The following is a 25,434-nucleotide window of genomic DNA, read 5'->3' on the forward strand; positions in this document are numbered from 1 at the left end:
AGTAAACCAGGCCACCACAGTGATAGCAACATCAGCAGAGACTTCAGAGGGGACCTACACCTCCCTAATAGGCCCAGGGCAGATTTTATGTCACCCATTAGGACCTCAGCCATCAGAGGAGTCGTCGAGGGTACTCTCCATGTTTCTGCATGCATTGCATGTATATTATTTAATTCTGGTGCATCGAATTCCTTTGTAGTCGATGATTTCTTTCAATCGATTGGTTTGCTAATGAAGTCTACCCACGAGGGTTTGTCAGTATCGATGCCCTTGGGGAAGACTGCATTGTTAGACTGATTTTGCTCATCTTGCCCCATTCTAATTGGGGATATCTTTTTGCTTGTCGATCTGTTCGTATTGTCGATGTCCGAGTTTGATGTCATCCTGGGCATGGATTGGCTCGCTGAGTACCATGTCATATTGGACTACTCCGTGAGGACAGTCACGTTCTGTATACCCAGCGTGCCAGAGTTCCAATTTATTGCTGAGCCCAAAGGAGAGCAGCTTTCCTGCCTGTTGTCGTGTGTCATTGAGGAGTCAGCTGCTTTGAGTATCGACCAGATGCCAGTCGTTTGTAGTTTTCCTGATGTGTTCCATGAGATTCCGGGGTTACCACCTCGCCGACACACCGAGTTTCAGATTGATCTCATGCCTGGTACTGCGCCTATTTCAAAGGCCCCGTATCGTATGACACCATTGGAGTTGCGGGAACTACAGAAGTAGTTGGATGAGTTATGTGAGCTAGGCTTTATCTGTCTGAGCAGTTCGCCATGGGAAGCATCAGTACTCTTCATGAAGAAGAAGAATGACTCGTTGAGGCTTTGTGTAGATTACCGCGAGCTCAACAAGTTCACAATCAAGAACAAGCACCCGCTCCCAATGATCGATGATTTGTTTGATTAGCTGCAGACGGCACAGTTCTTTTTGAAGATAGACTTGTGGTCTAGTTATCATCAGGTTTGGGTCTAAGATGAGAATATCCCGAAGACAGCCTTCAGGACTCACTATGGTCATTTTGAGTTCCATGTCATGTCCTTCGGACTGACCGATGCGCCCTTAGTATTCATGCAGTTGATGAACGAGGTCTTCCATCCGTATCTCGATCAGTTTGTTATAGTCTTCATTGATGATATTCTGATATATTCGAGGACCCGTGAGGAGCATGATCAACATCTGAAGATTTCCTTGCAGACCCTCTGTGCACACTAGCATTATGCGAAGCTGGAGAAGTGTGAGTTCTTGCAAGAGGAGGTGAAGTTCCTCGATCATGTGGTGATGAGGCAGGGTGTCGTAGTGGACCTCTCGAAGATTGATGTCGTGCGTCAGTGGAGCCAACCCACGAATGTGTCCGAGATCCACAGTTTCCTTGGTTTGGTGGGCTACTACCGACATTTCATTGAGGGATTCTCTCGCATTGCAGCCCCGTTGACCAGGTTGACCGGGAAGAGTGCTGAGTTCATTTAGAGCAACGGTTATAAGCAGGCATTTATGGAGCTGAATGACCACCTCACGTCCACTCTAGTCCTCACTCTTCCCTCTGGGAGTGATGGATTTATTGCATTTACCGATACCTCGCGAGTTGGCTTAGGTGCTGTCCGGATGTAGTACGGGAAGCTAGTGGCTTATGCGTCTCGCCAGCTCAAGGTCCATGAGCTGAACTACCCTACGCATGATTTGGAGCTGGCAGCAGTTGTCTTCATCCTGAAGTTGTGGAGGCACTATCTCTATAGGGTGAGGTTCGAACTCTTCTCTGACCACAAGAGCTTGAAGTATTTGTTCTCTCAGTCTGAGCTGAGCATGAGGCAGAGGCATTGGATGGAGCTCCTTAAGGACAATGATTTTGATCTTCAGTACCACTCGGGCAAGGCGAACGTGATTGCGGATGCCCTCAGCCGTCAGCCATAAGGCCTGGTGGCGCACATGATGATTCAGGAGTGGAGGATGCTTGAGGATATGCCAGCTTTTGACTTCGAGATCAATTAGCACTCTTCTATTGTGCAGTTATCAAGCTTGTCAATTCAGCCCTCTCTTGTTGCAAAGGTGATCGAGGCTCAGCAGGCAGATGAGTAAGTGTAGAGTTATCACGCTGAGGCAGCATCTGAGAGTCAGTCAGATTGACAGATTAGTTTTGATGGTGGATTTCACTTCAGAGGTTGATTATGTGTCCCAGATATTCCTGAGTTGCGTCGAGCTCTTATGACCGAGGCACATCGATCACGGTTCTCTATCAACCCTGGCTCAACAAAGATGCATCGCAATATGAGGCGACAGTATTTTTAGGTGGGGATGAAATGCTAGATCCCTAGGTTTATGGTTGAGTGTGACACATGCCAGCGTGTCAAGGACGATCATCAGAGACTCTCTGGTCTATTGCAACCGTTGAGCGTCCTAATGTGGAAGTGAGAGCACATATCTACTGATTTTATCATGGGTTTATAAAGGACACAACAAAGTCATGATGTCATCTGGGTTGTCATGGACTGTCTGATGAAGTCAGCACATTTTCTTACGATTTTTGAGACCTAGCATGCAGACCGGCTTGCTAAGCTGTTTGTTGATTGGATCATGAGACTGCACACTATTCCTGTCTCGATTGTTTCAGACCGAGACATGAAGTTCACGTCTCAGTTTTGGGGAAGCTTCCAGAGAGCGATGGGGACTGACTTGCAGCTCAGCACCACGTACCATCCGTAGACCGATGGCCAAACTGAGAGGGTCAACCAAATCCTTGAGGATATGCTTTGGGCCTGCATGATTGATTTCTCAGGTAGATGAGACGAGCACCTGCGATTGGCTGAGTTCGGGTACAACAACAGCTATCAGGCGACCGTTGGCATGGTTCCTTTTAAGGCATTATATGGCAGACTGTTCAGATCTCTGAGTTATTGGACTGAGGTCAGAAAGCGGCGTCTCCTAGGTCTCGAGCTTGTACAACAGACGTCAGAGGCTATCAATATCATCTGGCAAAGCATGCGCATAGCTCAGAGCCGGCAGAAGAGTTTTGCTGACTGTCAGCGTCGTCCCTTGGAGTTTGCCATTGGAGATCATGTGTATCTCAAGGTCTCACCCATGAAAGGTATGGTTCATTTTGAAGTGAAGGGCAAGCTTGCCCCTATATTTATAGGACCTTTTGAGATCACCGGCGCATTGGTGTCATGGCCTATCGGCTTGCCTTGCCATCTCAGTTGTTTGGTATCCACAACATTTTTCATGTCTCTTTATTGAGGAAGTGTGGGTCAGATATCGTGCCTGTTATTGATTGGCAACCGTTGGAGGTTCATGAGGACGCTTCTTACGTTGAGCAGCTAGTTTGTATCCTCGATCGAAAGGAGCATGTCTAGTAGACCAAGGTCATTCCCTTGGTGAAGGTGCAGTGGGGCCATCATAGTGTGAATGAGGCATCTTGTGAGCACGAGACGGACATTCGAGAGCGTTATCCCCATCTTTTCGATGTTTGATTGTATGTTGTATTATTTTTTGATTATATATGATGTTATGTTCCTTTTTCCTTATGATTTATGCTTAGTTGTGATGGTAGTATAAATTTTGAGGATGAAATTTTTATTAGGTGGGGAGAGATGTAAGACCCGTAACCTAGTTTGTACTATTCCATTGACTCCTGTGATCTTTCTCGATGAATTTCAGCAACCTGCGACCTATAAACGATGTTTGCGCGTGACCCTAAGTCGTATCCCACAGATTTGAGTCAATTTAATCCAAGACTTGTACCATTGCGACCACACCGTCGCCTTAGTTTCGACGCCGCGTCTTGCAAACCGATCCGATACCCTGGCCAGGAGATGTGGGCCTGCATTTCTTTCGAAGAAATACTATATATTTGTGAACTCAAGAGAATCTCTACGACCCATCCCAACAATCAATCAATCAATCAAAGTACACAACCCATGCTTTCTTTCTCCTCAAGTCAAGTAACCACCCAAGTTAACTCTCAAGTCAAGTACACTATCACCTCACATCCATTACCTCTCTTACAACCACTATTTTTCTCTCTCTCTTTCTCTTCACATTTTCCAAGCAACAAAGAAACGAAAAGAAGTGGTGGACGTCCATGCATTTCTAAGGAGAGAAAGTGTTGTGTGTGGCCCACTTCCTCTCCCAAGATCCGTTATCCTAGCCCTTCAACTCTCATCACCTTCCATCAACGTGAGACACAAGGAGATCGTCGTTCTATCGGACCAAGATGATTGAATGGTGGGTGCTTTATAAGCTTAGATTTAATGCTTTGATAATGGGCCAAGTGAGGCCTACCGATTGATGGTATGGATCTTACTTTGGACCCTAGATGTGGCCAATGGCCCACCTTGATTCTCATGATCATTTCATGATGGGGCCATTCTCCATGGACCCCATCATGATGTTTACTTTCTAGTTTAATAAGGGTTATTTAGACCTTCCATTTTGGTGGAGAAGGAATCTTCACCGTTGATCTTTAATTTGGTGGGCTCACATGCATTGGGACCCACTTGATGTATGATTCAATGCATGGAAAGGGAGGGCCCATAGTGTCGGGGACCCTCCATCACTCAATCTTCCTTCTTTCTCTCTCTCTCCCTCTCTTTTCCATTTTTCTTTGTGTGATGATGTGGCCATGTGGTCCACTCGGATGGACCCCACCTTGGTGTATGTATTATCCACACCATCCGTGCATATGGTGGCCCACCTAAACAGCACGTCTGAAGGTGGGGCCCACCTTAATATGTGTTGTATCCAAAATCGTCCAGCGTCCCTGGACGCTAGACATCAATGAAGTGTGAACTAACGGCGTGGTGTACCGTCTAGTGAAACAAAAACATCAGTTTGATTCTAAGACTTGGCTGGATCGCTCATACAAGCCCCACCTTGATGTATGGATTTAATCCACACCGTCCATCCCATTCCCTAGCTCATTTTAGGTGTTAAGCCAAAAAATGAAGTCAATCCAATTTTCTGGCTGGCCATAGCTTAGAAAACAATGATTATTACCGTTTAAATCCATTAAGGGCCCACTCTGATGTTTCTATGCACCAAAACACATCGAATATTGGGCTCCTTTAGACTGTCTTGAGCCGTAGGATCAAATGGGCAGGGTGGATTCTCCGGATGCGGGCCATACCATGGAAAAACCTAAGAAAAACAAAAATTAAAAAATTAAAAAAATAGCTTGCAGCAGGGCTGCTGCTGCTAACATCCAGAGGACACTGCAGCATCGTCCTCTGCCGCTGCGACTCGCTGGAGGCAGGGACGTGGTCCCAGCCATGGGCCCCACATGATGTGTGTTGAACATCACACCGTGCATATGGTGGGCCCCTTTTAACTGTGAGCCCCACCCTAAAAATCCAGCCGTACTCAATGCTCAGGTGGCCCATGTCACAGGAAAGGGTGATGATTGAACGTCTACCATTGAGATGTTGTTGGGTCACAGAAGTTTTGAATCATTATGAAATTTGTTTTTCCTCTTCATTCGGGTCTGGTGACCTTATCAACAGATTGGATGGAAAATAAACATTATGGTAGGCCCCATGTGGGACCCACTGATGTATGTGTTCCACACCTTCCATTGGTGTGGCCCCCACCATGAGGCATGTGCTTTATCTATGTTGTCCATCCCTATGGGACCCACCATGATGCAAGTGTTGCATCCAAATCGTCCAACCCTTTGGCAAGCTCGTCTTAAGGCTTAAGGCTAAAAATAAGACAAATCTAGGATCAAGTGGACCACGTTATAGAAAATAGTGGGTTTGAATGTCCACCATGAAAACCCATGGGCTACAGGGTTTGGACCAATATGATATTTGTTTTTCCTCTAAATACAGGTCTTTGTAACCTCATGAATAGAATGGACGAGAAATAAACCCTATGACGGGGCCCACTAAAATTTAACCGTGGAAATCATTATCACTACAATTATATATGGTATGGTCCAGTTGATCTTTTAATATGATTCATTTATACATATATATATATATATATATATTGATTTTAAAAAAATATAGATGAATTGTGTTAAGCCTGTTTGACTGGGCCCATTCAACTCGGCCCATTTGACTCGGCCCATTTGATTCGGCCTATTTGATTAGGCCGATGTGATATACGAGGCCCGTTGTTGAGGCCCACCTTGATGTGATGTATGAAGCCCATTGTTGAGACCCATCTTGATATATGTGAGGCCCATGTGATGCGGCCTATTTGATGTATTTGAGGCCCATGGGTCGAGGCCCAATGATATGTACATAAGGTCCATTGCAATGCGTGATTCCACCATGTTTTGTGTAATGATGTTTACGACGGGCCATGCCTTAGGAGCAATGATGGTTTAACATCCACATTGTAAGGACAATGTTGGTTAAATGTCTGCATTGTAACTCTCCTAGGGCCCATTGATAGGCCCATACTTGTTGTGTGTAGGCCATCTAGGCCCATCTTCATTGTGAGGATATTTCATCCATCACCTTATAACATGCTTAGTGTAACTCCATGATTCATGCCCATACACATCATATGTTTACTTGATATGAGTAGTGATTGATCATAGCATATGCCATTAGGCGGACTCTTTATGGGACTCGCTGATAGGAGTTAACCACATGAGCACATGGTATGCGCAAGATTGTTGCATGACTGGACAGTGTGCTTCATGCATTTTGCATTTGTATGACATAATCATTGTACACCTTAGCGACATCATGGTCGTGGCTCCACAGGCACATCATGGATGGCCATATCGGATACTAGAAATACTTGGTTCTAGCATTACGGGCACTTAGGATGTCCTTGGATGAAAGTTCCAGAACCTTTTTAGTACCAGTAGATGCTCCAACATCTAGACCGAGTGGATACACGAGCGCAGGAGTACCAAATACCAGTAGACCGTGTCTCCTACTATGTCATGGTCGGTTGGAAGGGGGTGTTGTCATGCCCCAATCTCGAAAATCAGATTCAGAAGAATCCCAATCAGCGAATCCGGTGCTGACAGCCTCCATAATACCCCATTCTCAGCTCCTAGCGTCCATACGCCAGATTCCGATCCTGGAAATCTACAAGGATGAAATTTTTTATTTTTTATTTTTTACATTTAACTCGCAGCAAGCATAACCATAAGATTACCCAATTTACAAAGGTAACATCATCATCACATATCCACTAATATAATCATTTCAGTACAATGCCGAAAAAGGAAATACATGAATCAAAAATCAAGCTCTAGAGGATTGCTGCATGCTCCAAGCTCAACACTACTGCAACCTAACATCACCTGCACGCATCTATCGTGCATAAGCTTATAGAAAGCTTAGAGGGTGGTGTAAGTGTGTGCACAAGGTAAGTGCCAAGTATTCAATACAATGCCATTATCATACAAACTGGAAATACTGGTAATCCGTAAATCGTATAATATCGGAATAAGCAGAGATACTAGCAAGATCATGAATTATCTAAGTAAGCAGAAATACTAATAAGAGCAGGAATTATCAGAGTAAACAAAAATACTAACAAGATCATAAATCATACGATAACAGAGTAAGCGGAAATACGGACAAGTCCATGAGCCAATCAATATCAGAATACGCAATATATAATAACTATGCAAACGAGGACTCATAAAGAGCCAAATATCAAATGTCGAGAATGCAATGTAATGTACAATTTCTTATGTGTTCACAAATACGTCAGCTGTATCTAGACCATATAAATGCAGAAACACAGTGGCCCAAAATGTTGTATGCCGCGAATGTAATGCAATATGCGGTGCGAATGGAATGACCATGCTGGAGTGTGAAGTCGGGATGATAGTACATAGTATCGTAGGCTATGGGGTCCATCACAAGGGACTTCTATCCAAACTAGTCTCATACCTAAATTTAGATAGTCAGACTCAATGTGGTAAACTCCTGATCTCAGGTTAGTCACGTGCCCCAACCGAAATCCTGGCCATTGAGAAGGTACACGTAACAAGTAGTTGTGCACCACCAACCCGAGTGGATAGTGAATGAATGAAAGAATGAGTATGTAACTCCTGCTCAATAAGTCCACATATCAGTACGGTTCCTCTTTGGGATCATCACCAGGGTTTAGTACACTCCAAATGGCACTGCCGTTCTCCTAGCTGCACAGTCCAAGTGAGCATAAAAAACCTCACTACCCGCCTGGCCAATAGTCTGTCAATACCTATCCGGCACGTCGATAACGGACCCATTCACGAGCTGGTCAAACTCAGCCTAGTAATGCCCCCTACCCTCGGGTGGGAAGGCCACACCCCCTCCCAACTGACCACAACATAGTGGGAGACGCGGCCTCTTGGTATTCGGCACTCGGGCGCTCATGTATCCACTCGGTCTCGACGTTGGGGCATCTCTTGGCTTCGGAGGTTTAGGAATTTTCACCCAAGGACATCTATGGCGCCCGTATGCTAGAACCAAACATTTTCGATGTCCCATCTGACCATCCACGATATGTCTATGGAGGCTACGGCCCTAATGTCGCTAGGGCACACAATGGAAGATGCATGAGTCATACAATCCAGTCATGCATCAATCGTGCGCATACCATGCACTCATGTGAGATAATCTCCGCCTATCAGGGAGTCTCATAACAACCTGCCCAATGACATATGTAATGGTCAACCACATCTCATAACAAACATGCAGATGATACGTATGGGCATGTATGATGATGCTATGCTGTCACATACTCATAACCGGTATCAACAACCGGCATCGACAATCGACCTCGACAATGTGAACATTTAACCAACATTGCCCCCAAGGAATGGCCCACATAGAGCCAAACATATAATGGACTCATGGCTTCGCACAAGGGCCTAATATACAACACCATGGGCCTTACTCAAGAGCTCAATACTCATCCCGACGGGCCTCTCACATGGGTCTAAGATACAGCACAATGGGCGTCGACAATTCGCATCGATATCTGGCGTCGACAATCGGAGACGGCCTCGATAATCAGAATCGATAATTAGCAATCGGCCTTGACCTCAATAATTGAAATCGGTAATCGACAATCGGAATCGGTCTCGACCTCGATAATCGAAATTAGTAATCGACAATTGGAATCGGCCTCGACCTCGATAATCGAAATTGATAATCGGCATTCGGAATCAATAATCGGCATCGACATCGATAATCGGCCTCGACAAATCGGAATCGGCAAATCGACCAAGTCAATTGGAATCAGCAATTGGCCACGACAATCAGAATCAGCAAATCGGTCACGACAATCGGAATCGATCGATAATCGAAATCGGCAATTCGGTAACGTCAATTGAAAATCGACAATCGGTCATGATAAATGGAATTGATCGATAATTGAAATAAAAAAATTGGTCATGTCAATCCTGATCGGCAATCAGTCACGACAATCAGAATCGATCAATAATCAAAATCGGCAAATCAGTCACGTCAATCGGAATCGATAAAAACAGGCCTAACAAGGCCTAATGGAAGGTCACAATGTGGACATCCAACCATCATTGCCCATCAATGTGGACCTTTAACCAATATTGCTCACAAGGAGTGGCTCACATAGAGCCAAACATAAAGTGAGCCCATGGCCTCACACAAAGGCCTAATGTACATCACAATGGGCCTCATACAACTACCATGAGCCGTACCAATGGGTCACACCAACGGGCCTCATATACACAACAGGTGAGCCCTGCTCATGGGCCATAAACACATAATAAGTGGACCCTGCACATGGGCCTTATACACATCAAGTGGGCTACATCAATGGGCCGCACTAATGGGCCTCATACACATCAAGTGGGCTACATCAATGGGCCGCACTAATGGGCCTCATACACATTAAGTGGGTCCCATGATCTGGATGGTCTGGGTGACCAAGATGGCTAAACAGTTTGGATACAACACTTACCTCAAGGTAGTCCACACATCTAAGGGGTAGACGACGGAGATATACAATACATGCGTCAATGGTAGGCCCCACATGGCACCGTCTAGCGATGGACGGTGTAAACATAAAATACATATATCAAGGTGGGCCGCATTGCATAAGATGAACTGCGTGGATAACAAATGCATCATGATGGAGCTCATGGCACCGTCTAAACATTATCCATGTAAATTGGCACTGTCCAAACGTTGTCTATGTGTATCAGCACCATTCAAATTTTGTCCAGGTGCATCAGCACCATCCAAACATTGTCCAGCAGCGGGTCCCACTATCAGGACAGTTGAGATGTACATATGCGTCACGTGGGACCCATGGAATGTGTTGACGTCAATCCAGCAGGGGGTCCCACCCTCAGAATGGCTTGGATGTATATATACATCATGTGGGACCCACAGAATGTGATGGTGTCAATAGTAAGGGGGGTCCCCTAGCAAAACAGTTGGACGACATAGGTAATACACATGCATTATGATGAGGATCCACCGTCCATGAGTTGGACGGTGGATGCAACACACCATCAAGGTGGGTGCCAAGTGATGGCCCACTGTAAATACAACAGCCGCATGGCTGGCTACTGATCAACGCACGACAGCCATCCAAACCCTCAAAAAGGTGGGTCGCACACGGGTCCCGCACGTACGGATAAACACCTCAACATATATAAATATATAATATTTTATTTATTATTATTACTATTATTATATTATTTTGTTATGCGGGTCAGTAGGTTCAGCGTCTAGTGATGGAAGGCTGGATACATGCATCAAGTGGCCATGGATGCCACACATGTGAATGGTCCATGTGATGGACGACATGAACGAAATATAAATATCGGTGGGGTCCACAAAGAGGGACGGTCTGGATCAATACAGACATCATGGCGGTCCACAGCATTGGACAGATTCGTCCAGAAGTCTGGCCGGTGTGGATAGAAGCACATACATCACGGTCAGACCCCACAGAACTATTGGGATGTGGGTCCCACGTGGGGCCCATGATAGTGCTTATTTGTCGTCCAACTTGTTGATAAGGTCGTACGAACCTGGAATGAAGTGGAAAAAAAAATTTCATCTGACCCAAAACTTCTGTGAACCCAAAAATGGGTTTTAATGGCAGTCATACAATCACCATTGTTCCCTATAATGTGGGCCACTTGAGCCTTAGATGGGGCTGATATTTGGAGAGAGGCCCATTGCCCTAAGGGCCTACAGAATGGACGGTGTGGATTCTCAAAACACATCATGGTGGGGCCCACTTTTGGTGTCCCACAGTCGGCTAGGGACGTCCTAGTGCAGCTAGGGACATCCTAGTGTAGCAAAGCCTGCTGGGCTATCAACGGTAGCAGGTGCTACCTACTTATTTTTTTATTTTTTTATTTTTTAAAAAAAATTAATTTTTCCATGGTTTTTCACATGTGGGGCCCGCATCAAGTGAATCTGATCCAACCGTTGGTCACCAGGGCTCAAGAAAAGCCAAACGAGCCCAATATTAAGCATATATTTAGAGTACAGAAACTTTGGAGTGGATTTCAATGGTACACCCACTACCTTCTATGCTATGGCCCACCAAATGATCAGATTTACTTCATTTTTTGGTTCAATGCCTAAAATGAGTTGGTAAATAGGATGGACGGCGTGGATTGAGTCATACATCCATGTGGGGCCTATACCAGTGGCTCACCCAAGTAGCCTTGAGCATTGGCTAATATTTGTGATTTCCATTCAACGTCCAGATGCTAGACTCTTTTTGGGCGTGCAAATAAACGATTAAGGTGGGCCTTGCTTAGGTGGGCCACCACATGGCTAGGTAGTGTGGAACATACACATATAAAGTGGGCCCCACCTACAAATGGCTTCGATCAAATACATGTTTCATGGTGGGATCCATCTGGGTGGGCCACATAACCACATCATCACAAACCATAAAAGAAAGAAAAAGAGAGAGAGAGATAGACACACACGCGTAATGGAGAGACCCCGACACTATAGGCCCTCCCTTGCATTCAATCATTCATCAAGTGGGTCCCAATACACGAGGGCCCACCAAATCAAGAATCAATGGTGGAGATTCCTTCTCAACCAAAATAAAAGGTCTAGATGACCCTTATCAAACTACGAAGTAAACATCATGATGGAGTCCATGGAGAATGGCCCCATCATGGAATGATCGTGATAATCAAGATGAGCCATCGGCCACATTTAAGGTCCAAAGTGAGATCATACCATCAATCGGTAGGCCTCACTTGGCCCATCATAAAAGTATGAAATCCAGGCTATAAAAGCACCCACCTCAAGATCTCTTATTCATTCTTCCATCAACACGTTCTATAGCTCCAAAGAATGTGATCCAACGGTTGAGATGAGGCTTGAAGGGTGGGATTAGGAGATAGGAAGGTGGGCCACACTAGCTTCTCCATGGAAGCTTGAGAAGCTTGGACATTGGGGCTTAGATTGCTTGGGAAAGTGAGAGAGAGAATGAGAGAGAGAGAGAGGTGATGGGAAAGAGGGATGGTGAGTGATGTAAGTAGGTACTTGTTGTAAGAAAAGGTTGACTTTTGGGGAGGGTGGTTGTACTTGGAGATGGGTGTGAGTGATGGTGAGTGATGGGAGTATACTTGACATTTGATGTGATGGATTCTCTTGGGATTTGCAACGCGCCGTGTTTTTCATGAACTGAACGCGGGCCTACATCCCCTGGCCTGGGTATCTCCTCGGTGCGAGAGACGCGGCGTCAGAACCGCGACGATGGCGCGGTCGCACTAGTACAAGTCTCGGGTCAAGCCAACTCTGTAATACAGGATACGACTCGAGGTCACGCGTAACTACCGATAAAAGATCATGGGTCACCAAAATTTAATTAGGAGGATCGTGGAAGCCTAAGGAACAGTACGGGCTAGGATACTGGTCTTATAGGTGTGGCCTTATCCGCCCAAGTGAGGGGGTTGTAGGCTAGGCTGAGTTTGACCAGCTTGCAAATGAGTCCACTATCGATGAGCCGAGTAGGTATTGGCAGACTACTGGTCAGGTGGATAGGGTGGTCTCTTTCACTTGCTGGGCTGTACAGCTAGGGAGGCGGCAGTCAGTGTGAAGTGTATTAGACCCCGATGATTTCTCAGAGAGAAACTCTACTGATATGTGTACTTGATGAGGACTGGCATACTTGCTTTGCATTTTGCATATGACATTTGGCTATATAAGCCTTGCATCGCATAGCCTTGGTATGGCCCAAGCATTCATGCCTTGCTTCATATAGCTTTGGTATAGCTTATGGCATTCGTGAACTTACCCATAAATTTTCGCATTACTCTGATATTGTATACTTGGCACTTGCCTTGCGCACCCACTTACACCACCCTCTAAGCTTTTGTAAGCTTATGCACAACCATTGCATATAAGTGTCGTTGAATAACAGCAGTGCTGAGGCAGGAGTTCGTATCGAATTATTTTGGAGCTTTTTGATCACCCTATATTTTCCTTTCTGCATTGTACTTAAAGTTTTTGATATAGTGAATATGTGGTGATGTTGTTTTGTAACTTGGTTATGCTTGTGGTTATGCTCCATTACAAAAAATAAAAATAAAAAATCATACTAAAAATCCTCCTTGTAAAATCCCAGGATCGGAATCTAGCATATGAGTGTCGGGATCTGAGAATGAGGCACTACGGAGGCTGTCGGCATCGGATTTGGTGATTGAGAATTTTGTGAGCCAGTTTTTCGAGTTTGGGGCGTGACACCACTTCCAGCAAATGGACCGAGCAATCGATGAAATTGACTGATAACTTATGCAGCTGTAAATTTTTTTAGTTTAGGGTTTATGGCAATTTGTTCAAATGTACCTGTAATGCGTACTTTCCGTAAGTGCTATATTTTAGATCTAACACCTTGTGTTGTCAAATTTTGTAGTGACAAACCACTTGAGAGTGATTGACTTGTTTGATAGATGGAAAGTTCACCTTCAAGTTCAATAGATGGAAAGTTTACCTTCATTTGAAGATGAGTTTTAAGTCATCTACATCAACATCAAAGTGCTTCTACTAATTCAAATCAAAGTGCATGTTCAACTGCAAATACTAGTTCAAGTCCAAGTGCATTACATGATCAAGTTCATGATCAAGTACACAAGCTCAAGTTCAAGTTTACAAGCTCAAGATCAAGTACATAAGTTTTAAGCTTCAAAGTGTACAAGATAAAGCTTCAAAGTATCTCAAGTATACTATCTACCGAAGTGACCTATGTTACAAGTTCTATGCTCACATTTAAAGTATATATGACCCTAGAAAGACCTTAGGGTTAGGTCATTAATGTTGTATATTTATATTGGGTCAATGTACTTATTTTAGAATTTGCTTCGACTAGTCCTAGTCATGGTTCGACTAGTTTAGGCACTAGCTCGACCAATCTAGGATTTTTCTCGACCAGTCTAGAAATTTACTCGAATTTTTGGATAACTTTGGTGGTTCTTTGACCAGTCGAGCACCCTTCTTGACCAGTCTAGAAACTCCAGCAATGATATTTTTACCCACTCAACCAGTCGAGTGACGGGTTTATTCGATCGCGGTAGAAATTTTGAAAATTGGTTACTGCTAGGACCAGTCGAGGCAGACCTTAGACTAATTGAGGGAACCGAATTGTAACCTACAAATAGAGGACTTTTCTTAAATTTTTCATTCATTCCAAGCCAATTCAAGCCACCTCTCTAAGAACTACGTCCTCGCTATTATGAAGCTATTATATGGTATTTAAGATTGTTTTATATAGCTTTTTAGTTTTGAATTTCTTGATCTCTTGTTTTTCAATCTTATTTGATAAATGTGTTTTAACCCTTTTTGAGATTCAAGAAATTGAATCCAAGTTACCAAAGGTTAGATTTAATTTAAAATTCATCTAGACCTAGAACCCTTTTCATTTGTGAGATAGAATTTTGAACATCTACATCTGCAAAGAAGCGGTTTTACCGGCTACATCGAAGAAGAATCTTTAAATAAGTATTTTTATAATTTTCTGTACTTGGTTTGAGAGATTCAACTAGAAAAATCTTCGTTTTGGTTTTGACTGAGATCAGTAAGGAAAATCTCAGTGTGGGGTTTTAGATTGTGTAAGCCCAAATGAAAAACACATCCATAAAGGTTTTAGGTGAACCTTGGAAAACCTTCTTTCATAGTGAAAGCTAATACAAAGTGGGTTATGGATATTGGAAGTGGAGTAGGTGTGGCTGTTTGTGAAAAGTTGGTGTACACTCTGAACCACTATAATTCTTGGAGTTGTGGTGGATGTTGTATTTGATATTTGTGTGTGAATGCTTGTATCTCTTTTATGTATTTGTAGTAAATGCTGTAATAGCTAGATTTCTTTCTTTTGCCTTTGTATCGGTTTAAGTTTTTGATACTTATTGAAGTTCTAGAAATCAAGTTTTCCTGCCATAAACCTTGGTTTTTAGTGTAAGGTTGTCCTTAGAACAACGTTTGTATCAACCTCTCAAGACTAATGCATTTGAGGTTGCTATTTACTTCAGCTATTTGCATTTATTTTCTGCATTTTTTAAATTTGGCATATTCCTATTCACCCACCCCCCACCCCCCCTCCCCCCTCTAGGACTGAGAGCTCGCCCTTTTGACTTTCTTCGATGAAGGCACCATTTTTGTCCTTTGTTGACAAAATAAAATGAAGAAAAAGAAGTAACGGTTTGATGGAAGTGTATTCTTATTTGAAGAAAGGAGAATATTTTAGAAAATAGGTTTTAGATAGAGGAATATTTCTATATAAAGATAAGAGAAGATTCCAGAAAATGGGTTTTAGGTAGAGGGGTATTGTTGTATGAAGAGGAGAGAAGAATATAGAAAATGACTTTTTGCAGAAGAGGAGAGGAGAGAAGATTATAGAAACTGGGTTTGTATTGCAGAGGTATTTTTTATAGAAAAAGGCAATGATTTAGTATGGGAAAGGAAAGTTTGGGAAATTTTAAAAAAACAGGTAGGTAAAAGGTGAGATAAAGCTTGTTAAAGCCTTTCGCATAAAGTTGCATCGGGATTCTGAGTGGGGCCCACTGTGATGTTTATGAGAAAGCCACTTCGTCCATCCATTTTTTCAAGCTCATTTTAGGACTTGTTACTAAAACTAAGGTGTATCCAAAACTCAAATAGGCCACACGAGAGGAAACAATGGAGATTTAGTGGCCACCGTTAAAACATTTATATGGCCACGAAAGTTTTGTATCGGTTTAAGTTTTTTGTGTTTTCACTTCATCCCAGTGAAAATGACCTTATAAATGGTTTGGATGGAATATAAACATCAACGTGGAGCCTAGGAAGGTTTCAACAATAGGCATTCCTTTCCCCACTGTTTTCATCTCACATGGCCCACTTGAGCTTTGGATCCTCATTTTTTGTCGCAGATACTAAAATGAGCTCGAAAACTGATGGACGGGTTGGATTGATAATAAACATCATGGTGGACCCCACCTTGCATACCATCGTAGGAACTTCCTTCGACAAGCTTTCACAGGAAATTGGCGTCCGGACTTATGGGACACAACCTTGTAAGTTGCATATCCTAGTGAGTCGCACAAAGAGCACCTGCCTAGGTACTTCTTTCAACCAACAAAAAACATGGGCAAGATCCGAACTATTTAGAAGTTGCACCCCACAATGAAGTTACATTCATCAAAAGTACAACCCAACTGCTCATCAAGTGGGTCACTCAAGTAGCAAGAAATACACAAACGGCATGGTCAACTAGATGGTCTCACCTATGACATGAGCAAAGTGAAGATTCCCTCGTATGCATCTGGGATCTTAGACACATGCTCCCTATTACCAGTCAATAGGCAAAGAGTAAAGAAGGTCCATTGCAACTAGAGGTGGGCATCGAGTTGAGTCTGACCAGATTGGTCCAACTCCATGTGGTCCGAAGCTTTCAATGCCTTAACCAGAACTCGATCCGATCCGGGTCCGAGTCTGGTTCCTCTAACTCGATCCGATCTGTCACACTGCTGGCTTGACCCGAACCGAGTCCAACTCGGTTAAGGAAACCAAGTCAGATAAGGTTGGGTACGGTTTGGATCAAATCCTCTATTTCAATGGTAGACGTTCAACCCCCTACTGCTTTTTACAGTGTGGTCCACTTGATCTTTAGATCTATCTTATTTTTTGGCTTAAGCCTTAAGACGAACCTGCTAAATGGATGGACAGTTTGGATATAACACATACCTCATGATAGGACCCACAGAACTTGTTGACGTCAATACACTAGATGGCCTAGTGCGTTGGTACATCTGCCAGTCCGCTTCACATGCAAACGTTGAGAGGGTTACGGGTTACCCTACCATTAAAATATTCATGATAATTTTTTAGGGCCACCAAGGTGTGGTTCACAAATTTAGACCATCCATTATGTGTGTCCCACTTGGATGAGGGGTCAGACTAAGTTTCAGATGCATCCAAATTTTAGGTGGGCCCCACCAAGTGCTTTATATGTTTTAGGAATGTCTTCACATGATTTTAGATGGTATGGCCCACCTGAGTCCATATACAGCTAATTTTTGGGATATCCCATAATTTAAAGGGGACCTATTAAATGCACAATGTTGATGTTCGACATGCATCACGATGGGCCCCACACAGCTTTGCCTCATGGAAAGTTCCCATGAGCTCGACCGCATTGAACCACTTTTTTGTCTCTATGTCAGAGTTTGGTGCTCGATGCACCTTGAGCCATGAGCTGAGAGGAGGGATTGGCTACTCTCTTGCCACCGGCCAATGGCTGATGGTCGGTGTTATGTGGACCCACCATGATGTATTTATTTCATTTATGGCATCCATCTATTTTTTTAGATCGTTTTATGGTATTAAATAAAAAATGAGGTATATTCCAATCTCAAGTGGATAATATTACAGGAAATAGTGTTCAATGAACATTGTGTGGATCAAATCCAATCGGATTGGATCCCGGATCGAATTGGTCCAGATTAGCCACTAATTCTAACTCCACTCGATGTACAATCAAATCTAAGTGGGCCTACTCAATTCGACCCAATCCTGGCCTTCAGTTCTAATAAGATCAGGTCAGATTTTGCCGGCTCTAACTTCAACTAGGCATGGCTTCAGTTAATCCCCAAATTCACCTAGGTGGGTCGAATCCCCTGACCGTGGGGCCTACCCTGATGTGTGTGCCTTATATCTACGCCATTCATCCGGTTTGAAAAGGAATGATTCATAAAACAAATTAAATTTAAACATCAGGTAGACCAAAATACAGTAAACAGTGTTAATCAACCATTAGAAACCTTTTGTGGGCCATAAAAGTTCTGAAACGAGGTGATATTTGTGTGGTCTCTTCATCCATGTCTTTATGACCTTTTAAACAGGTTGGATAGAAAATAAAGATTCCGGTGGCCACTCTAAACTTTTTAATGGTGGGGATTCAATAACTTGTTTGTTGTGGTATGGTCCAACTAAGATTTGGATTTGCCTTATTTTTGTGAGCATGCCCTAAAATGAGCTATAAAAATGTATGGACAATGTGGATGTAAGTAACATACATCACTGTGGGCCCCACAGATAAGAATCTACCGACCTTGGTGGATCCGGAGATGGACCCAAACCCCGCCCGCTTCAACTGCATTAGAATGTACGACAAGGATACCTTAAAATAAGAGAAATTTATCATTGTACGACCCATTTACCTGTTTAAGCCCACTTCTTTTTACCTCACCAGAATAAGCCCTAGTTGTACGGATGATTTGTCAAAGGTCAAAAATGCCCCCTGCTTTTTCAGAAACATGATTTTTGAAAGCTACAGTAAGAACTATGGCTACGGATTATAACCGTAGCCATATATACCACAATCCATAGCCATAGAGCACTGTCCGAGGTGGGCTCGCCGAACTAGTAGCCCCCCTACCAGTTGCTGGCTTGTCCGGTAGGGCCACGCCCATCTGGCGGCCCCCTAGGGCTACGGATTATAACTGTAGCCATAGATGGATTGTCACGGCAACAGTCTGTGCATTTTTTTAACATGGAAAACTTTATTCTACCTACAATTTTCTCTAAAACATATTTATATAAATTTGTATATATAAGCATATAAAATTTTTTTCTCTCTTTTTTCCATTTCTTTCTTTATTCGTTTAATAAGAATATCTTCTAAACCAAAATTAGTTACTTGATGTACCCGATATGATTTTGGGGTAGGAGAGGCTACTTTAGCCAACCAACCTAGTTATTTTCCAAGATTCCATCAGGTCGATGGTTGAAAATCCATTTCATTCACTTCATAGTCAATTTTAATTAGTTCGCGGTCAATTTCATTCATTTCATTTACTTTGTGATCAATTTCAGGCATTTCAGGATCAATCTTAGCGATTCTCCTTCACTTCACGGTCAATTCCATGCATTTCACGGTCAATTCCCATCACTTCACGGTCAATTCCGTGCATTTCACGGTCAATTACCTTCGTTTCACGGTCAATTCCGTGCATTTTACGGTCAATTCTGGCAATTACCCTTCACTTCACAGTCAATTCCATGCATGTCACGGTCAATTCCCTTTACTTCACGGTCAATTCAATGCATTTCATGGTCAATTACCTTCATTTCATGGTCAATTACATGCATTTCATGGTCAATTCCGGTGATTCCCCTTCACTTCACAGTCAATTCCATGCATTTCACGGTCAATTCCATTCACTTCACAGTCAATTCAATGCATTTCATGGTCAATTCCCTTCACTTCACGATCATTTCCATGCATTTCATGGTCAATTCTGGCGATTTCCCATCACTTCATGATCAAATCCCTTTCCTTCACGGTCAATTCCCTTCATATCACGATCAACTCCATGCATTTCACAGTCAATTCTGGCAATTCCCCTTCACTTCACAGTCAATTCCATACATTTCACGGTCAATTCCCTTTACTTCATGGTCAATTCAATGTATTTCACAGTCAATTCCCTTCACTTCACAGTCATTTCTATACATTTCATGGTCAATTTCGGTGATTCCCCTTCACTTCACTATCAATTCCATGCATTTCACGGTCAATTCCCTTTACTTCATGGTCAATTCCCTTCATTTGACGGTCAATTCCAACGATTCCCCTTCACTTCACGGTCAATTCCATGCATTTCACAGTCAATTCCCTTTACTTCATGGTCAATTCCCATCATTTCACGATGATTTCCATGCATTTCACAGTCAATTCCGGCAATTCCTGTAAGCCCCGTATCGTAGATTGTACCATTCTATAGGCTTCTGCGGTCTTCCCGGTCGAATTCTAGCAACCTTTGACCCTTACCTGGCATTTGCTCATAACCCTGAGTCACACGCTGTCAACTGAATTGACTCAACCCGAGACTTGTACCCTTGTAACTCACCGTTGCCGCGGTTCCGATGCCGCGTTTCGCGCACCGATCCGATACTCTGGCCAGGAGATGTGAGCCAGTGTTCAGTGTGAGGAAAACGTTATGCGTACGAATTTTGAGAGAATCTTTATGACTTGTCACATCAATCAATCAATTAATCAATCTCATCATGTCAAGTACACATCACCTCACACCCTTCCCCAAGCAACCTCGAAAGTCAAAAGTTTGTTACACCACCCATACCTTTCTTACACACTCTACCACAAAAGTCAAAAAGGCTCTTACACACCCATCCCTCTCTCTCCCATCCATCACTCTATCACATCTCTCTCTTTACAACCCTCTCTCTCATTTCTCAACTCATTTTTCTAAGCAAGAGAAAGCCTCACACGTCCAAGCTCTTTCCCTTCTCCATGAGAACTTTGTGTGTGGCTCACTTCCTCCCCTCTCATCTCCCATCTCAACCATCAAAAATCCATCTCCTCCGTTAGGATCGAAGCCAAGGAGCAAAGGAAGCCAAGGGAACAAGAAGAAGGCGGTGAGTGATTTTGGATTTTGTCTTTCATTCATTTATTTGATTTAAGGGTCCATATCTATTGGGACCCACCTTGTTGTAGGCTTTGTATCAAAGAGGGGCCCATAGTGGCGGGGGCCCTCCATCTTCGCCGATGTCTCTCTCTCTCTCTCTATGATCATGGCCCACCTAATGTGTGTACATCATCCATGTCATCCGGTCGACCCCATCTAAGTGGGACACACCATGATGTTTATATGCCATCCCAATCGTCCATGGGAGGGCCCACCTTGAGGTGGCTAACAGTAGGGGTGGCTGCCAGTGAAGTGTGACCCAACGTGGGCCCACCCAGCTCCATAGCTCAGGTAGCAGACCGACTGAAAGATGCCTCGTTTCAACACTGGAGGTCTTGGAATCGATCCCTGTGGTGGTGGATAACATGGAGTATGTGTACTAACGTGGAGTGTGGACTGACAGTGGGTGTACACTAATAGTGGGTGTGTGCAGACGGTGGGGTCCATAAGACCCATCCACGCCGTCCACCCTTTTAGATGGGCCATACATGGTGTATGTGCTTTATCCAAACCATCCACCAACCTGGACGGTGGGACCCACGCCCATGTGGGGCCCTCCTTGATACGCCTGGCAGCACCCAAATCCATAGCTCGACTGGTAAACTGAGTGAAAGACACCTCGTTTCAACGTGGGACCCATGTCCCATAGCTCAAGTGGTAGATATAGTGAAGGATACCTCATTTCAACGCTGAGGTATTGGCATTGATTACCATGTAGGTGGCTAACAGGGAGGTGTGTGCTGATGGTGGGCTCCGTGGGACCCACCCACGTCGTCCATCTAGTTTGGCGGGCCACACCACAGTGCATGTGTTTTATCCAAACCATCCACCATCCCTGGACGGTGGGACCCACCCCCATGTGTGGGCTACCATGCTGTGTGTGTATGTTCAGGTCGTCCAGGGCCTGGATGTAGCTTGTATATAAAATATAATATTAATATATTATATTATATTATATTAATATATATAATATGATATATTAAATATTATATTATAATATATACGTTTTATGTGTATATTATATATATATATATATATATATATATATGTCTCCCTCATTAATTCAGAAAAGTTGTATGAACAGTAGCTGGCATCTTTAATATATATATATATATATATACACATTTTATATTACCAGTTATGGTGGGCCCTACGTGGGACCCACCTCTACCTTTTTTTAAAAAAAGCAGTAAGCTACTCCCTTGGCGTCAGCTAGGTCCGTGGGACCTGTTGCACATGTGGCTACAATCCACACCGTCCAGCTTTATGGGTCCCACTGTTATTGGACATGTAAGCGCCACCAGGATGATGTGTTTTATCTTCACGGCCCACTGTTTGGGTGGTGGGGCCCACCATAATGCAGGTGTTGTATCCATACTGCCCAACCACTTATGAGATTATTTCATGGCATGGGGTAAATTAGTGAGATCCAAAGTTCAAGTAGACCCCACCAGTTGTAATAATAATGGGGTATAGTGACATCCACTATTTAAACTTCTTAGGAACCACAGTGGTTCCCACCCAAGTTGATACTTGGTTTTCACTTCATCTATCTCTATGCTAATTATGAATAGTTTTGATCTCAAAATATGTAAGGGTGGGCCCGATTTGATATTCATGAGGCCCATTTGAATCAGCCCACTTGATTCGGCCCATTTGATCGGCCCACTTGAATAAGCCCATTTGATTCGGCCCATTTGAATCGGCCCACTTGATTCGGCCAATTTGATCGACCCACTTGATTCAGCCCACTTGATTCGGCCCACTTAAATTGGTCCATTTGAATCAGCCCATTCGAATCGGCCCATTTAATTTAGCCCATTCGAATCGGCCCATTTAATTTAGCCCATTCGAATCAGCCCACTTAATCGGCCCGATGCGATGTATGTGAGGCCCATGATCGAGGCCCAATGTGATGTATGTGTGGCCGTTGCATTGTGTATGAATTCCTTATATAGGTCACTCCTTGGGAGCAATGTTGTTTTGACGTCCATATTGATGGGCAATGATGGTTAGATGTCCTCATTGTGACCTTCCCTTAGGCCTTGTTAGGTCCATTCTCTTCGTGGGTTAACCCAAATAAGTGGGCCCCATTTGCTGTAGACGAATGACTTCATAACCACAGTCGATGCTGATTATCGACCATGATTATCGGTGCCAGTTACCGATGCTGAGTATCGGTGCCGATTGTCGACCCTGATTATCGATGCCGATTACCAATGTTAATTATCGGTGCTGATTGCTGAGGCCGACGCCGGTTATCAATATCGATTATGAGTATGTGACAACATGACATCATAATACATGCCCATACGCATCATCTGCATGTTTGTGATGAGACGAGTGATTGATCATAGCGCATGCCATTGGGCAAATTATTATGGGACTCCCTAGTAGAGGGAGATGCCCACATGAGTGCGTAGTACACGCATGATTGTTGTATGACTGGATTGCGTGATTCATGCATCTCGCATTGTGTGATATGTATACTATACGCCCTAGCAACATCAGGGCCATAGCCGCCACAAACATATCGTGGTTGGCAGGATTGGATACCGAAAATCTTGTTCTACATGTGGTGCTATAGATATCCCTGGGTGAAGTCCCTAAACCCTTATGGTACCAAGAGGTTGCTCCAACGTCTAGACCGAGTGGGTTAGGAGCGCCGAGTGTCGATTACTAGATGGTTGCGCTTTCCATTGTGTCGTGATCGGTTAGAAGGGGTGTGGCCTTACCCGCCCGAGAGGAGGGAGCAAAGCTAGGGTAAGTTTGACCAGCTCGAGGAATGGGTCCTCTATCTACAAGCCGAGCCCGATATTGGCAAGCGGATAGTGAGGTCTCTTCCACTCACCTTATTACGCGTGATGGGGCGGCAATCTGGTTGGAGTGTACTAGACCCCAGTGATATTCTAGAGTTGAGCCATATTGATATGTGGACTTAGATAAGGATTCGTATGCTTGATTTGCATCTCATATCGCATGGCCATAGTACGACCGACATCATTCATACCTTGCATTGCATAGCCTTGGTACGGCTAATGGTATTCATGAATTTATCAGCATGTTTCACATTACTCTGATACTGCATAACTACTACCTTGCTCATACACTTTCACCACCCTCTAAGCTTTTCATAAGCTTATGCATTGCCGTTGCGTGCAGGTGACGTTGGACCGCAATAGCGCTAAGGCAGGAGCGCATAACAAATCATCTTGGAGCTTTTTGTCCATTATCATTGTATTTCCCCTTATGCTCATGTACTTGTAAAGTTTTTTATCATAATGGAAATGTGATGGAGTTTTTGGTTGTTGTTTATGGGTTATGCCTTTGGTTATACTTATTATAAATTAAACTAGTGTTGAAAATCCTCCACTTAGCATCTCAGGATCGTAACCTGGTGAATGGGCACTGGGAGCCGAGAATGGGGTTCTACGAAGGCTATCGACGTCGGATTCAGCGATCAGGAATTTTGTGAGCCCGGTTTCTGAGTTTGGGGCATGAAAAAAGTTGGTATCAGAGTATAACTTGAGAATAACCGAGAATAACATTACATGTCTGCTATGAGTTTAGAATGACTAAGTCCCGAAGTTCGGATAGCTTAGCGATCTTCCATGATAGGCAATTAACTTGCATGCCTTTAAGAGTTTTCAAAGTTGATAGGCGCCTTTACTCTTTTCTTTAGGACATGCCACGCAGGAGAGTGACCCGATCGACTCTCGCACCACCACCTAAGACTCCCGCTCCACCACTTGCGGCTCCTGCCCTACCACCTACAATCCCCACTCCACCATCAGAAGTTCCTACCACCCATCTTAAGGATGCTGCTCCTCCACCAAAGACCGATGCGGATCCGACTGTATCTGTGAGTGCCTCTCAGTTACAGCAGATGTTACAGGCTGTGACGGCCGAACTTCAGGGGTAGGTCAGGCACCCCATTGTTTCAACTGCCCAGGCCGAGCAAGAGCACACGAGTGCCCTCCTTTGAGAGTTTCGATGGCTCGATCTCCCACGTTTCCAGGGCGAGCCAGACCCAATGGTAGCTGAGAGATGGAGCGTCGATGTGAAGAAGATATTCAATACGATGGAATGTACGACCGAGCGGCAAGTCTGATTAGTCGCATTTTTTCTCCATGGTGAGGCTGAGCACTGGTGGACATCAGACTCTCGAGCAACAGGCGTCGATTTTGTGTGGACATGGGAGGATTTTGCGGATCAGTTTGACCGACAGTACTTTCTTGATCACATCCGACAACAGCAAGCGTTGGAGTTCGAGGCCTTGGTGTAGGGTGATATGACAGTGGCTCAGTACGTGGCTCATTTTGTCACACTGTTCAGATTTGCACCGTACTTGGTGGATGATGAGGAGCGGAGAGCCTGTCGATTTGAGGACGGCTTACATTAAGGTCTTCAAGGTCGTGTCATTGGGCATAAGCTCTCGACTTTTGAGGGGGTGGTACGGAAGGCCCAGATTTTTAAGGCAGAGTGGGCCGGTTCTCATTCTGATCGTGGTCAGAGGAGAGACCGGAATAGGCAGGCTCCTTCCAGTGATTCCCAGCAGG

The 25,434-nt window shown here is 44.0% G+C and overlaps 1 protein-coding gene across 1 annotated transcript; it reads left to right on the forward strand.

Moving 5' to 3' along the window:
• The first annotated feature begins 390 nt into the window (after positions 1–390).
• LOC131246352 (lysine-rich arabinogalactan protein 19-like) lies at positions 391–24,986 on the forward strand. Its single transcript, XM_058246399.1, has 3 exons — positions 391–570; positions 24,558–24,737; positions 24,894–24,986. Exons 1-3 carry the CDS (start codon positions 391–393, stop codon positions 24,984–24,986), a joined length of 453 nt encoding a protein of 150 aa, XP_058102382.1.
• The last annotated feature ends 448 nt before the right edge of the window (positions 24,987–25,434 follow it).

This window comes from Magnolia sinica, chromosome 1 (assembly GCF_029962835.1).
Source record: "Magnolia sinica isolate HGM2019 chromosome 1, MsV1, whole genome shotgun sequence".
In the NCBI taxonomy this organism is placed as follows: domain Eukaryota; kingdom Viridiplantae; phylum Streptophyta; class Magnoliopsida; order Magnoliales; family Magnoliaceae; genus Magnolia; species Magnolia sinica.

What these genes read in the sequence shown, in the direction of transcription:
- LOC131246352 (XM_058246399.1), top strand. Translation starts at nt 391, where the DNA reads ATGGATTGGCTCGCTGAGTACCATGTCATATTGGACTACTCCGTGAGG. An exon ending in GTATCGACCAGATGCCAGTC is followed by an intron (nt 571 to 24,557) that starts GTTTGTAGTTTT and finishes TCTTTTCTTTAG; the next exon opens with GACATGCCACGCAGGAGAGT. An exon ending in ATGCGGATCCGACTGTATCT is followed by an intron (nt 24,738 to 24,893) that starts GTGAGTGCCTCT and finishes CCACGTTTCCAG; the next exon opens with GGCGAGCCAGACCCAATGGT.